The following is an 18,593-nucleotide window of genomic DNA, read 5'->3' as shown; positions in this document are numbered from 1 at the left end:
TCACAGCTTTGTCATGCTGTTACAAGTGTGTTTTGTACGTGTGTGTGTGCCTGTCCCCAACATGACAGGAGCATTAGCCCAGAAGAGCCATGTTCTTGCTGACAAGAGCACACAACCCGCAGAAAGAGCAGGATTTACAATCCTGTAACGAGATGCTGTAGCTCAGCTGCTCAGGGAGACAGCCAAGTGGTGATTGACCCTCTCCCCACCAGCCTCCTGAAACAATAGTTTTCTCACTACAGAGCAGAAGAGCTTTTTCTGAAAGCTGCATTGTCCTGCCAGAAGTTGAATCCTTTTCTAGTTATGCTATTGAGCAATTGACTTGAGAACCTGATAGCACGAACCAGCTTCTGCACCTATATACTGGCTTCTGGGACCTCTTCCCAGACTCAACTTTGATCTCAATTCCTCTACTTCCTCCTTTCCCCAGGCAGCACAGGAAAATTGGGAATGGGGTTTGTACACTACTGGGGAATCTCTGCTTTGGTGTCCAGGAACCCAATGGAAACTAGAAACCTTGCTGTGATACTGAACAAGACTTGAAACAAAATCACAGAAGATGAACATATGTTTTCTTTTCCTTTTCTTGTCAACCACAGGTAATGCAGGTAGTGAAAGAACAGATAATGAGAGCACTCACTACCAAGCCTAGCTCACTGGATCAGTTCAAGAGTAAGCTTCAGAATCTCAGTTACACAGAAATACTGAAAATACGCCAGTCTGAAAGAATGAACCAGGAAGATTTCCAGTCTCGTCCAATTCTGTAAGTACTGTCTTCTCTCCTAACCCATGTTTGCATCAGAGGATTAACAAATGTGATTGACATTTATGAGCTCTTCAGGGGTAACCTGAGGAAGTAGGCTGCCCAGGGAGCTGTGCTCAGAAACAGTAGTACAGCATCTGCTTGAAGTGTGTTTGATTTCTTCTGCTGGGAATCTCAACTTTTTCATTGAATTCAGTTAAATCAGATTCACCAAATTCCTACAAGGTCTCACATGGCTCATTTGTGTGAAACAGTGCTCTGACATTTCCTGTCTTTGTATGCTTGTGCATATAAATTGTTTTCATTGTCAGTGTTGGCTTTTTTGTTCCATTTTTTTTAAACTTTGTCTTCTGTCCAAGGGACAAAAATTGCAAATGCTACTTCTCTGAGCCAGACAAGTTCAGAATGAGAGTCAATACATAGTGGCTCCAGAAAAGAGTGGGATTATGTATTACTATCTTTCTTCAGGGCATTATCTTTGGTGTTAATGAAAAGCTATTATTTATTTGTAAATGATAACACTGTGGTAGCATAACAATGGGATTCTCATTTCCACGTTGTTTACTGCAAAGAATCAAATGCTAATCACCATCACAGCTCCTGCCTGCTGCTCAGAACACCCTTTGTTCTGTTACATGAGAAATGGAGGCCGTGCTTGGCTCTGGACCAGGGCTCATGGCTGATCTAATGGCACAGGACAAGTTCAGACTCCATGGTGCACAAAGGGATAGCAGGAACCTTTTGAGGTCAGCGGAGAAATGGTGAGGATTCCAGAAATGTCAGTAGAAATGTCATGAAATCTTGATTATGTTTGAAGCATATTGGCTTGTAATTTTCCAAATCTTCATCACAAAGCAAAGCTATAGGGAAGGATTTGGACCAGGACATTTCAGAATTCTGATGTTAGATGCTCGTTTTGATTTGTTTCTGAAGGGTATAGATACATCTAAGTATGAGCTCTGGAGATGTCTTTATCCAAGGGCAGCAGGGCAACAGAGGAAGCATAAGCTAAATAGACTACACTTTAATCATACCATTGTGGATCAAAGGGGAAATGCTTCTTTTATGTTTTCAGTGTTTTAGAAGATAGGACCTAATGCCCAATTATAACTGATGTCACTCAGTGCATCAATTAAGCAGTTACAAATGGTTCCAGTCACTTTTGCATCATTACACTGCTCAAAATCCCCTGCCAATCCTGTGCAGTGCTCAGTGGATCAGAGCTGCTCAGTACTGCTAAGCTTGTCACCAAAGCTGCTCATTTTCCTTGCTTCTGCTGTGAGTCAACTGTTTAGCTATGATACAGGTCAACTAACTGTATTCTCTTGCAGCCTTGCATAGCCTCATGAAACTGGCCAGTTGCCCTCTGCAAGCTCTTTATGTCCAGCATGGCTCTAGCTAGTTGCTGCCCTGGTTTGGAATTTCCTTCCCCCAGGTGACATGAAGGAAACAGTTAACACAGGTAGTGAAAGGAAACTAAAATGTTACCAGACTTATTTCAGATTCAGGACAAAGGCTAAGCCTAAAGGCTATAAAGGCTGAGTAAATTGATAAGGTATTTCAGCAATCACAACTGCATTTGCAGAGATTTGACTCTATGAATTTGCATTTCGATTGCATCCACGATCACTCATTCTTGACAGTGAAAAGAAATGGCTCTTTCATTTTCCCCTTTGATTTGATTCTATGTACTGAACTCTCTCAAATTGCATAGATGGCACAATTGATAGAAGTACAGAATCATGGTCCCATTGTAGGGAAAGAGACTGTGAGTGAAGAGAGCAATCGTGGCTCTACTGTATATTTTAAAGCTTTACAGATATGCTAAAAGAGATTGTGCACAGCTGAATTTAAAGTCAGTGGGCCTTGTTTAATTCTGTGTGAGCATATGGCAGTCGGATGATGGTTTTTCCTGTCTTTAACATGACAGAAATCTTTCTTTTGCTGTTCTTTGTATAAGTACTGATGGTTTGAGTTTTTTAACTTCTCTGCCAGATCAGAGAAGTTTCAGTTAAGTTGGACTCAGTGTAAGTTGGAAAGCATTGCCTTAGATCCCTGTAACTACAGCAACCTTGTTTTGTAAGTAATTGTTTCTTCTGTAAGAGCATTGTTGTATTGTGCACCAGAGTTTCTTCAGATGGGGGAAAATATGAAATTTTTCAGAACAGAATGCATGCAAGAGCTTGGGATCACTACTGATCATCCAAACAGCCATTCCACAGGGCTGTAAAATGTTACTGGTTCATTTTGAATGGCTGTGAAAGAGGGTGTGTTCTGAATCCTGAGATCATCTTGCAGCATTAAATGCAGCAGGGATGGGGTAATAATGGATAAAATTGTGATGTCCATGGCGGAGGCTTGATGGTTAAAGGAGAGTTCATGTCAGTTAGAGAGACACTGCTAGGCAATATCTGAGTGAAAATCAGCACGTACTGGGAAATAGAGGGAAGAAGGCAAGTGGATGCTTTTTGGCTTTTTATCTTGACAGATTTCTCTGCAGTGTTAAAGATTCACTAATGCCTGCTCTGAATGCATGAAGTGATTAGAAGAGTACATAGCTACCCACCAGAAAGACAAAAGGACAAAACCCATGAAAGCAGTCCTGGGATTAGTCTTCCATTACGTTTTAATGATTTAAATGACTACAGCATGCCCCATCCTGGAAGGAGAACAGCTGACAAGAAAGAGTCTTAGTTATAAGCAGAAAAAGCAGAAGATAGGGGCAGGTAGAACTGGTGCTGAATTAAAGCTAGAATCATCTGTATAATTAAAAAAAAGAAAAAGAAAAAGAAAAATTCAGTAACATTCAGATTTGCAGATAATCTAAGTCTGTTATTTTAAAAATATGTAACTGATGTCAGCAGCCTATAGTGCTGAGACCAGTGAGATCAGAAAATCAGCGCTCGTATATTACTCCATAGTTCCATCAGCCCTTCTGTCATGTCAGCCCACTGACTTTTGTCATTCTTACATCACAGGAACACAGTAGGAAGCTAACAGCAATTTTTAAAGCTACTGTCTCCTTCAGCTTTCCTAGTTTGTTCTTGCTCTTCACAAGGCACAGACTGTTCAGCTGATGTCATCTAAAGGAGCATAAATAATTTTTCCAAAAATATATTTGCATTTACGATCTTCCTTCAACTCTTTGTTCCTCTGTGTTATGAAGCATGGGGACTGTAAAACTGAAGGAGGTACTACCTCTCAGCTTCACAGTCCTGAAGGCAAATTATGCACATGTGTAGAGGGGCTCTGGCACATCAGCAAGAAGGCAGAAGGCTCCCCTACCTCCCTTTCTCATCCAGGAAATCTTAGACACTGAGGTACTATAGAGGGGATTGCTTCTTCCTTTTTGAATTGCTTAAAAATGTTCCTCCACTTTGTAAAGGGAAAATGGGACTTTAGAAGACATAAGAGGGAATACTATGAGTAACTAGTCAGGTATTAATGTGCTAGATGACCCAGTAGTTTTTGAATTTTTTTTTCCATACTGTCTTAGAAACCTAATGTTAGGCTATCTTTAGCATGTCTTTAATGATAATAATCTGTTTTCTAAATTAAACCACCGAAACATCACACAGATGTTTATATCAATTTTGAATGCTTGGAATTAGTCTGGCTGTGTCTTGGACTGTACCTTGGACTGCTCAGTCATTGCCCTATGGTTTAGCACTACTTTTCTATGTCCCTGTTCCCAGCTCTTACCTGAGGAATGGGGAAGCTCATCAGCTCAGAAAGGGAAGACATCTGTTCAGTCACAGAATTCTTCTAATCACAGAATGTAACCATTCAGCACATTCCTACCACAGTTCCCAATAAGAAAACAACATTTGAAAATTATCCTGAAGGACTAATTGTATGTTCCTGAGAGGTGGCCTGTTTCTATAGTTACAATGCTTACTTGATTTTTTGACCAGCTAGATTTTCACAGCTTGTAAATATGCATCAGGTACTCCAACCATTTTGTTAGTACCTGTGAGAATTAGGACATTTCTGTTTAAAAGCCTTCATCCCTCTAAGAGAATTTCCAGTGGTTTCAGTGGGGTGTTGGCACATCAGAGTTGCCAGATGCACATGAATGTGGAAATCAGCAAAGGCTAAAGTCCCTAAGTGTTTAAGAAGTGGACAGTTTTATTTTATCCATGGAATAGCACAGTTTTGTTTTCTTTTGATGATGATCACTGGAACATACTGCCACACAAAATGAGTTTTGGTGTTACCTAATGCAATGTACAGCAATGTGGAATTATGGTTCTGACATGCTTCATATTTTATAAACCATCTTCGCATTTAGTTATTTTTTAAATCTTACTAGGCTTACTGTCAAGTTAATGTTTCAACCTGTCTTTTATATATTCTTAATGAATCTTAGTGAGGATATAACTGATTACTTCAGACATCTCTGAGTCCATGTGATGATATATGAAATCCAATTTTAAATATTACATGCATACATTTTACACCTTGTTCTTGACACGTTGATTGCTTTTATCAAAGCAGAATGTAGAAAATGGGTTTTCTCAGGAGTATATAATAATGCTATTAAATGCACTGCTGTTTTTTTTTGCACTGCTGGGCAGAGGTAAAGCTTGATCCTCGAGCAGTCCCCATCATGGGTTACTTTTCCACCAAATTCTGTCAATAATGAATTAGTTGTATGGCGTAAGTTCAATACCAAGAATACAAAGCTGGTCATTGTTTTGCCTCATTAGCATTGTTCACTGTTGTTTGTTTGTTTTTTTTATTCAAAGTGTGTTTTAGCCTCCTTGTGTTGTCCTAAATAATAATGCTAGTAAAGTACGCTAGCAGAGCATCATACAAGAAAAGGTGAGAGACCCTTAAATAAGCTTCCCAGTGTTCCTGTGATGAAAGAGCATTATTTGCTGCAGAGAAGGCTTGTCAGTGCATTATAGCAAGTGTTATTTTTAGCTGCATAAGCTAAGAAACAAGTAAGTTCCCTGAGTCATACGCTGATGCTATAGCAGGGAGATGTCTAGAACAGAGAAAGCCTGACTCCCATGCCCTTTTATAAGAAAACAGTCTCATTCTGAAGCAGGTTAAATTCTGACCTGGGCATGCTTCTGAGTTGTCTCCTCTTTGGACATGAACATCTTGTGAGACTCTTCGTTTCAGAGAGAAAGGGGCAGGTTTTGATTGAATCTCATAAGTGCCTTCTTTATTCCTTCCCAAGGGAACTGAAAGAGAAGATTCAGCCTGAGATCTTAGAACTGATCAAGCAGCAACGTCTTAATCGACTTGTGGAGGGCACCTGCTTTAGGAAACTGAACAGTCGACGTCGGCAAGGTACAGCTCAGACTGCCTGGTCTGGCTTTTTATTGTCACTTTCCTCTAAAAGTTGAGAGGATGAGTACTGCTCCTACTAGCAAGATCCTTGGTTTTATTGCTGTCCTGACTGACTGCTTTTACCAGGGGGCATCTGAAAGCATCTCCTAGTTACAATTGTAGGATTTACTGTTTCACTGGAACTGGTTTGGGCTTCATCTGGAATTCAAGTCCAGCATTTGATGAAAATCTCAAACAGCAGTCTTGCACCCTGAACTAAGTATTTTCATTTCTGTCTGATGTCCAGACTTCTTGTCCTCTCTGAACAAAATCTAACCACTATTACTAATCAAACAGCAGATGTCCAAAATGTGTGTATGAACTCATTTTGCACCCTTCCCTCTAGTACTGCCTGTCCTTAATGTTTGTTGTGTATTGCCATATACATTAAATATATTATAGTCTTTAAATATGCTTTTAAAAACCACTTAGATCAGTAATTTGTGTACACTTAGATGAATAATGATTGACGTGAGAAGATTATTTTCCCAAACCTATGAGTCATTGCTCAGTACTAGATTTACTGCTCATTTTAATACAGTCAAATCTTTATGGTTCTTTTTCCCCTCAGAGAGGAATACTTCTTTCTCAAAACAAAATAATGGGAACATAATGTAAATTCAATAGATTAATGTGAGGTTGTATCAAAAAAATTCCCTTTAGAACCTCTATTTTGTGGGGATAAAGGTTGCTGTTTCCTTCCCCACTGCAAATGCAATGCAAAATAGAAAGTTACTTACCGCAGAAGATCAATATTTGCAACATTCAAATTAATTGTGGAGAACTGCTTTCCTCACAGAAGGAATAATCCCTGCAGTGCCTTAGTCCTAAGAAATAAGCAGGCAAATTTCCTTAATGTGCAGTGGTTATTTTGGAAATTTTTAAGCCTTTATCAAAGAGTGGAGTCACAGAAAATTATGATGCAGCTTTATACCTTCTCTGACAAGGCTGCAAGCCTCTATAAAGCTCTTTGCACAGAGTTTAGGGAAAGAGCATGAATATTCCACTGCAGCTTCTGTATAGATTTCATAGGGTGGCATATTTCCCCCGTAGGAGCATCTTCATGGGGTAAAAGTACCTAAAGTAATATGTAGTATTGTTCAGCTATCAGTAGTGAGGGGTTTTTATTTTATTCCTTTCAGACCCTTAATCCAAATGACTAAAATTCTAGAGAAGGTGCAGAGTCTTTGGCAAACGTATTTGTTTTAGCACATCCCCAAGTTGAAACTAGACTATTTTATTGTTGTCAGTCCATGATTCATAGGATCAAAAACATTGGAGTGTATAAACTGGTTCGGCTTATTTGAGTGGACTTGAAGTTAAAGGAAAATAAAACGAAAAAGAAAAAAATCAACTTGATCTTCTGGTCCACGGTTAAGAAGGCTGCTGTGCATTATGGCTTGGAGTGAACTGTATGGGACATCATATTAATTTCTTTGATGTCATATTTATTTTAGGGCTGAAAGGGTTTGTGACTCTTTGGGAACGATGAAAATGTGTAGTCGTGCCTTGAAGAACTTGTGTATTTTCTCAGAAACATACAGTTGAGCTTTTTTGTCAGATTCGCATGCCCATTTAGAAGGACATAATTCCACATGCCTTAAAGTTGTGCATGCTTTATGCTTGACTTCCTGTATCCTATATTCCCTGAAGCAAAAGTGTAAGGTATTGCCTGGGAGGAAGGGAGGAAGAAAACACGACAGCCATTACTGTGCAGTCTAACGAACAAGCAAAGAATATTAAACATAAACATGTTTGGCTTAGAAGTCATTTAATTGTGAACAGTCCATTTTTACATATGTACAATGCTTGGCATTGTCTGAAAGAGCAAATAATGACAGCTGGCATAAAGTCAAATAAGCTATTCTGAAATTGACTTTTGTCCCTTTGTGTTTCCTGTACCTCAAGCAGAGCGAGCTGTCAGACCAGCCCTCATGATGTCAGGAGCTAAAACATGACCAAAAGAGAACGGAAAGCCAGAGGTTTAGCAAATGATGCTAAACATCAGGGCAGTCCAATTTTTGTATAATGTTCCTGAGTATTATGATAAAAAAATGACAGAAAACATAAATTCCTGAGTATGTCTTCTCTTAGCTTTACCCTGGCTCCTCATCTCATGTCCCCAGCCAGCCCTTCAGTATCTGTGCCCTCTGCTTGCTCAGGGGTCAGCAGGAGCCCCAGCACCTGCATTCTGCTCCAGCTCTTGCTATGGAGTATGGCCGTGCACCATCCAGTTTGATAAAACACAAGTGGGAAACACAGGAAGGCATCATGGTTTGCCTATTATGTAGCAAATTCCTTGTCTTCATGGTAAGATCAGGTAGTTGTTTTACTTCAGCATGTGTACTTGCTTCTTTTACCATTCCTCTGATTTATTTATTTATTTATTTTTTTACTGTGAAACTGTCCTGGTACAAATTTTGCAAGTCTACAGATTACACAAGAGGAACCTGAACATGTACTGCACAGGAGAAGCTGAAAGCATTAAATTGCCTATTTAAAAAATAATTAACTGGCATTATTCCATGATAAAGACTGCAGAGCAAACTTCCATTTAGACTGTTGTTTGAACATGTGGTAGGACACACATGGTTAGTCACATTAAGTTGAGACAATTGACTTACAAAAAAGAAACAAGCAGGGAACTTACAGCCTCTTATGGCCTTTTGAGAAGAGATGAAAAGACTTTCATACATACTTGGTGCTGAAAAACCACAGTCCAACAGGTCATTCTTTGTGGGGAGTGAGGCTGAAGGTTAAGCAGTGTGGTGTATGTAGTCTCTGCCTTTTGCATTTCAGAGCAGGATTATCATTCAGCAGGGTTTCTCTGTAGTTGAAATTCAGAAATACCACTGTTGTCCCAGCAGGATCCTTGCCACTTTCAAAGAGTACACAGCCTTTGCCTTGCAGTGTTTCACAGACAAACTGCAGCACTAACTCCTGTTTTTATTAGGCATTCTTAATCAATAGGAAATGAAATAGTAAAATCCAGTCTTCCCTTCTGGTCACTGTTCAGTAGCATTTTGTGAAGCTCTGCGAATTCCCACTTTGTTCTTTGGCTGTGGACGTCAGCTGACAGACAGCCCTCTTTAGCTTTCTCCTTCCTGTGGTAATTCCTAAAAGAAAAGATGAAGACTAAAGCAAAAGCCTACAAAGCTCTTTATAACCCCAAAAGTTATTTTTTCCCGGTAGAGCTAAGTAGCAGATGAAGGCATTTTATTGATGATAATAGACACTTCCGTGGCTGTCATCCAGTATATTTGTAGTGAATGTCACTGGATGCACTCTTGGAAATAAATTCCCCTTTTAGCTTTATAAAGATTATAGAGAAATTGCATGCTATTGAAGTGGTTTTGCAGTTGAAGACAAGATTTCTTGGATAGATTTTATTTGGAAGGGAAAACAAGCCTGATGATACACACCATTATACTAAAAACACAAGGCAGCATATTTTTTAAGTAACCTGCAAAGAGAAAATGTAAAGTAAAAAATCAAGCAAAGACAAGGTTTCCATGTCATTAGGATAAGTGACTCCCAATTCTGAACGTGAACATTTTGTCTTTTTTTCTGCAAAAGGATTCTGCTTCTACTTTGGTCCATGCTCTGGAAGCCCATAAAAAATAATATCCTCTGAGCATGTGATTTGCTGAGAGAAAATGGTTAACCAAACCTGCCTCCAGCATTGCCACAAGCTAATTAATAGCCAATCATTTTCAATGCTTGCTGGTTTTTGTCTAACCAATTAAGACCAGTTAGAGTGACAGCGTGTCACTGTGGTATCTGAAAGAAACACAGCACAGTGAAAGAGGCTGAGTCCACGCATGTATTTAAAATCTGCGTGCAAATATGTGTTCTTTTACTGACATTAAAACATGTTCCTTTCACTAAATCTGTGAACAGCCTTCATCTGGAAAAAAAAAAAAAAGCAAGAAAAAAAAAGCTTGTTTTTTTTGTAAACTGGAACGTATTCTGGGAGAAAATGTATACTCTCAGACATTTTTCCATTAATATCTGAGCTATTTCCTCCAGACTCCAACACAGAGCACTTCTGCACTAATCACAGCAATTCTTCACTTGGGGTAGCATTGTTAAGGGCATATGAGTCACTGGCTATTAATGCACTTGGAAACACCGTATGAATGGTCAGGCACTCTGCAGCCCATCAGCACAGTGCTCTGTGCTCTACTATTTGGTCACAGTTTTGAATATTACTCTTCCAGCCAAATTTGTGGTTGGTTTTGTTATTAGGGTTTTTTTTTTTTTCTTTAACCTTGTTTGTAGTCTTTAACAATGTGCCATGATGTATTTAACCCACTGACTGCTCTAGCAATTGTTTGAAAATCAAAAAAAAAAAATCAAGAACTTGTTAAAAAGAAAAGAATAGCAGAAAGAATAATTGTTTCCCAAAGAAGGATCCCTAGCATTTAAATTTGATGGCGTCAAAGGTCAGCTACTAAACAGAAAACTCAGTGACAAGTTTAAATAATAGCTCCTGAACATTGTGATGGAATCACAGGCCTTCCTTCAGGTGTAATAACACCTGGCACAAAGCAGGACTTGTGTCTCATAGAAGTGACTGAGGCTTCGTGGCAGCTCTGTGAGAATGCACCTATGTAAACCTGGCTCTGCTCTGAACTTCTGTCCTTCACTCCTTCCTGAGCTGGCAGCTGCCTGGGCTCCAGATATACCCAAGCACAGATCTGCCCACTGAAGGGGCACGGTCTGCCCTGTCTTCAAAGCCTCTCGTGGTATTTCAACTCCACAGACTTGTGTTTACGGGCTCTCTAGGTTTTGATAGGTACTTTTCTGTTGTTTTATAAGCATCGCTTCCTGATAATAGTGAAGAGAACAGAGTTGTCTTTTTTCTTTTGCTTAATTTTTCAATTTCATCTGTTTAGAGCTGAACATAAAAGCTCACCACTTCCCACATCTTGTTGTGTAATTCAGGCTACTTCACCCTCCTTGTCAGTGGGAGCAATTTCATATAGTATTTATTTTGACTGCAGCGTTGCTTTATGCGCACTGCATCCAATGAGGCTGTGTTCAGCACCTGCACCACAGTAGAACAACATCATCCCGTTCAAAGCTGTTCCCCTTGTGCACGTATCTACACAGGATATTGTCTGGTAAACTAGAGGTAAAAAAGAAGCCCAGATAGCCAAGGCTGAGGTGGCTGCAGAGGCTTCTTGGTGCAGTGAGGCCTGCACCCTGCTGCTGATGTGCTGATCACCGGCTTGGCCTGGCTGCAGCTGAGGGAGCCTTGTTAGTTCCACGTATAGATTTCATTTAAGGGTTTTCCCCTTGACAACCTATCTGTGGTACAATGGCAGTTATTGGGGAACCCACAGGAGAATCACAGCGGACGTGCTTCAAGCTGCAGTCTACGGCTATTAGTTCTTTAATTAACCTTGGGTTATGGGGAGCTGCTGGAAAGGGCTCCATATGCCTCTAGAGATAGGTAGGTAGGATTTCTTCAGATAAAACCACCCCTTCCTAAAAATGAAGTACAGAAATTGTCACTGAGCATTTTTCCCCTTTTATTATTGGAGCAGGGGACTGAAATGGGAACGAGGTTACCAGAATCTTCTCACTCATAGGAGGTTAAGGAAAGAACCTTTTCAAACCCTCAGTAAAAACTGCAGCCCTGTTTGTGCTAAGCTGAAAGGAGTTCGTGGCATATATATTTATTTTTCAGTTGCAACATCTTGGCTGAGCTACTGACAAAGGAGTGAGACTGTGTTGGTTTTTATTAGGACAAAAATGGTAGCTGTAATCTTGGTATCTGTATGGTGTATTCTTTTGAATTCTTTTGAGACTGAAGTGAAAGGTAGGCAGAAGAACCTTCTCTACACAGCAGGGTCTTTTCTTTGGGTATACAAGGGGCAAGTTACTCTACCATCAGTTCCAACAGGATGTATTTTTTAAAGCTTCAGGTTGTGATATGTTTCTGGTAGGGTTCCCTGTGAAAGGTCTGAATCTATAAAAGTTTCGTGCACATCCTTCAGAGATGCACAAACTGCTCCAATGAATTGGCTTTGTGTGTGTTCTTCAGGTGAGAGTCTACTGAGTGAGGGTTCCTGCTCTCTCATTTCATAAGCTTTGTAAGTGGATTTTCCTCTTGACTCTATACTGTAATATCATATATTCTACTTACAGTTCAGCATCTCTTTCTTTGTATCACAATATCTCTTCATCAAGGGCTCTCCTACCCCTAAACTTTTTAGTATTCTTTATGTCTATGAAGCAAATAATCAAAATCTTCGCCATCACTGTTTTGTCCCTTTTGTAAGTGTTTTATCACATCTTTTGAAACCTTTCAGAAGGAACATGTGCTCAGAAAATGGTTTGAAATGAGTGGTTTATTTTCCCCAAACAGTTTTACCAACCATGACAAATAAATTTAAAGAAACGTGTGCAAGTCCTCTTTTGCCATTCAAAACTGAATTGCCTTTCTCTGCCTCACATTGCACTGCATTTGAAATCACTGGCCAAAAGACTTTAAGAGTCCTTTCAAAAACTTTGGGTCCATAAAGCCAGCACTCTCCTAAAGGAATCCTTCCTTTGCTAACATCCAGATGAGTACACGCAGGCTGTCTCTGGTGACTGCCCAGCTCCCCCAGCCCTTTATCCCAGCTGGATGTAGATCTAATAAATAATTTTAAGAGAAGTTATATCCTGAGAAGTCAGAGACATAAAATATGTATGTCCTAGCAAGGGATAAAATGCAAAGAGGAGTGTGATATGTATACTTTTGAGGGCACACCAACCACTAAGTCATCTACAAGACAAGGGTGTTAATGTTTGTTTTTTAAATCTTTGCATGTTTGTTGTTCCCAGTCTCTCTATAAATACAGTCTTCTAGTGTGTAAAAAGCTGTGAGACAAAATTTTCGTGTTATGGGATATTTCAAATATATCAGGCGTAGGGTGCCCAAATTTGGCTTAATTTTCACAAAACATGCAAAACATGAAGCTTTTGTGGGTACGTTAAAGTTAGCCACTCAATGCAGTGGTTACTTAGTTTTTGTCCACGAGTTGTTTCTTGCTAATGTTTATCTTAGGAACCAGTGGTTAAATCAAGACAGAAGTGGTAAATGCCAATTTTGTTCAGCCAAGTGAAATTACTGAGCAAAGTCCCTGCCCTACTTTCCTACACCCCCAAACATTTCTTCTAAAAACAAAAGGACAGTCCTTCCCTTAGTGCCTCGTTGATAATGCAGGTGAAAACACGTCACTGACCTTGTTTAATGCATTTATTTTGACAGACAAATTTTGGTATTGTCGACTTTCACCTAATCACAAGGTCTTGCACTACGGAGACTTGGAAGAAAGTCCCCAGGGAGAAGTACCCCATGATTCCTTGCAGGATAAATGTAAGTTATGCACAAGGATTGTGCTGCTTTTGCTTCTTTCAAGCTAGTTCCTCTTTATAACATGTAGTGGTTTTTTTCTTAATACAGGACATTATCAGCAGCTCTTTTATGGAGATAGAGAGCAGAGAACATTTCCTCATGCCTTCAAATACTGCTGTCCTAGTTTTGGCAAGCGTATATGAGGACTGAGCTCAGCTTTCCAATGAGCTTGTAATTTCATTCAATTTGGAAATGTCGTGCATTTCATGGAGAGGAACACAGTTTATTTTCATTCCTCGTCTAACTGCAGATGTCACATTAAAATAGTTTGGCATATTCAGAAGCGCATCCTGTCCATGGAGACAGCTGTTTCTTCTGTTGCAAACAATCTAGTGACTGGCTGAAAAATTAGAGGTCTTTTTCATTATCATAGCAAGTGGGTTTAAAGACAGCACCTTGCTTTGAACACTGTTAAAAAGACTCCGTGTTACTTTGTTGGAGGGGGCATGCCTTTGTGACAGCCTCTACCAGTAGATTTCTTGGGATGTTTTGTAGGAACTAAAGTCATTTTGGAGCCCTTCAGAAAATCATGCTCTCTCGAGAATTTATCCTTGGTCCTTCAACATAACTTACAGAGGTTTAACCTGGAGTTCTGGGAAAGTATTTTTGATGTCTGAGATGATGACTGGTATAGTTCCATCACCAGAAAATGATAACAAAAAAATAAGTATTGAATAAGGAATCATTGCTTTTTATTTCTGTCTGAACTGCCATAAGTAATAAATGCCATTCTTGTCATCATCAAATCAGACCAGCTTGTACAAGAATTCAGGTTGGTAGTTCCATTTCTACCATGGAATAACAAAAAGAATAATTTTTGTAGATGTTAGAAGTTTCTTCAGCCTGAAAATTGAGAAAGAAGAAAATCAGTGATTTAAACTTTCCTTTGTATTGGTAAAACAAAGACCTGTTTCTCTTTTCTGATCCCCAACCTATCTGCAGGCAGCACCTTTTAAAATTTTTAAGTGCTCCCAATCTCAGTCTGTGAGAGAAAGAAGAACCTGTCTGATGTTGAAGCCCTGTCACTTCATAGTCACATTCACTTCTTTTCAGTACCTTCAGGATGCCTCAGGCTCTTACTGCAGTCCTGGCAGAATGTAGGACAGGGTCTCCTATTGCTGCATTGGCACTGCAAGATGCTATTTTACTGGGCAAGGCTTAGAGAAATAGCTCTTGAAAGTTACAGTAGTGTCAGAATGACAGAGGGGGTTGGAGATTCATGATCCTTGAGGTCCCTTCCAACCCTGGCAATTCTGTGATTCTGTGATTCTGTGAAAGAGAGTGAAGGTCACACTTGAATTGCAAGCACAGTTACTAGACCAGCAGTTCTCAGATTTGTTTGCTTTGAGCATATTTCCAAAGTGAAAACCCCAACCCTGACTACAGACTTCACTTTACATTTGTGTTTCCTGCAGGCTCTTGAGCCTCTATGGGAATGCCATGATCATGTTGGGACAGCAGATTTAAAGGCTATGAAGAATGTAAGATTTATCATTGTGCCTCCCTGCTAGAGTTTGATAAAAGAGAGTTGGGAATATTACAAGATGTAAGATTATAAAGCATCATTATTATTCTAAGCATGTCAAGCCAATCTGGATTGAGAATTTGGCAGAACATTTTCCAAAAATACTCAGGTGTTCTTTGGATACACTCGTACTGAATTTTGGATTGCAAAGGTCTGAATATGATGTTTAAGATTGTCCTCCATGTGCAAAATACAATGGCTTGCATCTCTGGGGAAGGATACGCCTTTAGACCTCCTTATTCTTCTCACTTTTCCTGATCATTTTAGGTTGTTAGAATTTGTGAACAGATCAACAGATGAAAGAAAACAGGTGGATGAGAAGCTGGAGGGTTGAGAGAAATAACTGTTTTGTGTGCTTCTTGCCAAGCTTGAATAACTTGTGTCTATTTCCAAAAATAAATGTTTTTTACTTAGAACTTTCCACTTCTGTGGGTGTCATCTCTCTCTTCAGGCTGGCAGGGTTAAACAAACTGCAGATTCCAGCTGGGACAGAAAGCAGCTGTCCTCTTTTTCGGGGCTTTATTTGTTGTGAGCGTGCCACATCTGTGCTCACACCCTCCAGCATTTTGTAGTCAGCTTCTGATACCACTTCAAGTCTTCCAGGCTTTAATGTTATTATGCTGTTCTATACGTATGATGCTTTTCTGAGGCACAGTGGTAATGGATAATTTATAGATTGTAGAAACTTTCTGTCACTCACTGTCCATACTTTTGTGGAGTGTATGGATTCTCCATAATGTAATCATGATTGGAAAATTGAATTCCACTTGAAGCTTAGGGAAATGCATGTTTTAGTGACCTCGCTAGATTTACTCTGTGAATGTGTCTGGGTGACAGCAGCTTCCAAAACTTTTTCCTACCTTTTTTTTTTTTTTTTTTAATGATTTCTGATCATTTTTCTTTTTAAAGCAATTGGAATGGGTTATTATAAGCCTTGGTAGATCCTCATTCCTCTTAATACTTGAAACAACTAAAATGCTGATGGCAGTTAGATAAAGAAATATGTATTTGTAAAATGCATGTAGGCATTAACAGAAGGGCAGCAGCATTCGAGAGAGATCAAGGGACCAATTCACTCAGCATCCTCTGTTTAGCAGAGCCTTTACCCAGAGGCCCTGGAAAGAGTAACAGGACAGGCAGGCATATTACATTAGTAAGAGAGAAATCAGTATATGTTGTTAAGATATACAAATACACACAAAGCCTGTCCAAATGCAGATGCACATGTATATGAAATGCTCTTTCCCAGGGTAGCCTCAACAGGCAAGGAAAGACTCAGCTTTTTATCCACAGGTGTGAAATCTTGTCAAGAATTGCTATTGCTTCTTCTGGTTGTTTTATTACAGTTCTCTTTCTTAGAACAGGCTGGAAATGGCAAGGGGTGACAATTTTAACACATTAGTCTTGGCTCTTTTTAGACTAGCTTTTACGCATCTTGGTTTTAACTCATTTTCTGGTTTTGTTTGTTTGTTTTTGTTGTTGTTGCTTCTTGGATTTTTGCTTTAATGCAGTGCCAGTGGCAGATATAAAAGCTGTTGTGACTGGGAAAGACTGCCCTCACATGAAGGAGAAAGGAGCTCTTAAACAAAACAAGGTATGGCTCTCAAATTCATATGCATGCGCACCTGGAGGAAAGCAAGTCTGGTCAACCCAACCTTCCCTGAAGAAATATTTTCCATTCCAACCTGACACCTTTCTGTGTATGCACACATACTTTGTTTTTACCTCAGACCATTTGAGTTGAATAGTTAGGACAACCTACTGTCCTTTACTCAGATTTCCTGACAGATGTTCATTGTCATATGCCCAGAGCACATTAGGATAGTCTTTAGTAGTGATGTCTTCCACTTCTAAAGCATAGCAGTTTTGACTGCTGCTGCAAAGCACAGCAGCAATGGCTTTTGGTACCCATTCTTCTATTGTCTCTGATAAATAACTGCTTTGTTCCAGCTGTATTCTCTGATGAGTTCACATTCATTGAACACCAGCACATGCCAAAATTGCAATTAATGTCCGGCTGGTAATAACTTGAGGTCCATTCAGGTAGAAAAATAACTGCTAATAAATGGATGTAAGGTAGGTGCTAGGCAATTAATGAGGTGTATAAGGATGTATTCAGCAGTGCATTTGTAAAAAAAAAAAAAAAAAAAAAAAAAAAAATAGGAGACAGTGGTCAGCCTAAATTAGATTTATGCTTCTCTGTCAGAATTTCAAATTGAGCTGACACTAAGACTCAAGTTGTTCAGAGCCAGAGACTTGCACAGTTTTTGTTAGTAAGCATTGCCACCACAGTAAGAAGAAATTGAGTTACTAGCAAACTCTGACACCCTTAGAGGTGAAGGTCTTCATCCATGTTGTATTATATATGTTCATGAAGTTTCAATCAGATTTAACTGTCTGATTTGACAAGAAGGAATCAGATCCCAGTGATGTTCAGTCTGACCCAGAACCACATCATGAGCTCTGGAAGCTGGGTCAGAATTTCAAGTACTGCAAGTGAGGATGTTTGGAACCAACAAGTGATTTTTATGGATAGAATTGTAAAGTTAAGAGTCCCTTCTTCAACACCTTAAGAGCAAAGTGCATACATTCAGCGTTCAAATAAATACTGGAGAAAAGTTGAGAGGAAAGCTATAGAAAACAAAAAGGCACTGTCAAAAGCATGTCACATGATCATTGCAGCTTCATAACTGACTTTTTTTTTTACCTTAACTATTGATGGAGATAGATAGATACACAGAGCATCTCAATTATTCTGTCTTTCTCACAAATGGAAAGTGGTTTATTAGGACACTGTCATCTCTTTTCAGCATTGAGTTTACATGGTGAGAAATAAAAAAAAGTCAAGCCATATGAGAAAAAAAAAATCCCAAGAATATCTTTCCTTGTTGATTTTCTGAATCAGAGCAAAAACACACACACGTTCACAATAGATTACATTGAACTCCTACTTCGATTTACAACTGAACCATCAAGAGTATTTGGCTGGGACATTTCTATGATGCATATAAAGTATTTTTAGTGTTTCCTTGTCTTAGCTCTCATACATCCTCACAAAAAGGAAAGGTAGGAGCAATGAAAGCAGTGGGCGGCTGATGGAAATTTGTCATCTTTATGGAGCAGAAATGTCTCAATAGTATTTAATGCTAAATAGCAATGCTGCAGATCAGTTTGTCCTCAGCTTTCAGCATTGCTCCATTTCCTCAGTAAAATTGTTTTGGATTAGTGTAGAACTGTCTGAGGATGTGAAGATCAGGAGATGATAGCACAGCTCCATCCACAGCTGGAGCATTCAATTTCTGATCCAAGCAACAATGATAATTATGGGGTTTTTTTTACTATTTCTGATTGTTTTATTTTGTTTTGCTTGGTTGTTTTCTGCTTTATTTTGATTTATTTTCCTTTGGGAATCACAGTATTTGGGAATTCATTTGTCTTCCCAAACAAAACTGCACAATATTGCAACAACTTAATATTGCAGCATTGTAGGAATAACACATCGTTGTTTACTGAGTACCAAACAGTGGACGGTGAGATGAAGAGGAAAAAGCCAA

General features: G+C 39.3%; 1 protein-coding gene across 19 annotated transcripts in view; it reads left to right on the top strand.

Annotated features, from left to right (window-relative positions):
* The window catches only part of ELMO1 (engulfment and cell motility 1), a 295,982-nt gene that overhangs the window by 267,765 nt on the left and 9,624 nt on the right, over positions 1-18,593 (top strand). For 18 of the 19 annotated variants that reach the window (XM_090142301.1, XM_090142300.1, XM_031590444.2 and 15 more), the window contains 4 exons: positions 600-763; positions 5,952-6,064; positions 13,368-13,475; positions 16,551-16,633. In XM_090142301.1, the coding sequence (XP_089998427.1) occupies positions 600-763; positions 5,952-6,064; positions 13,368-13,475; positions 16,551-16,633 (468 nt within the window). The other variant, XM_031590452.2, reaches the window with a different exon arrangement.

Source organism: Phasianus colchicus, chromosome 6 (genome assembly GCF_987193195.1).
Source record: "Phasianus colchicus chromosome 6, bPhaCol1.hap1.1, whole genome shotgun sequence".
Taxonomy (NCBI): Eukaryota; Metazoa; Chordata; class Aves; order Galliformes; family Phasianidae; genus Phasianus; species Phasianus colchicus.
The sequence above is the reverse complement of the archived record's forward strand: the minus strand, read 5'-3'. Positions and strand labels throughout refer to the sequence as shown.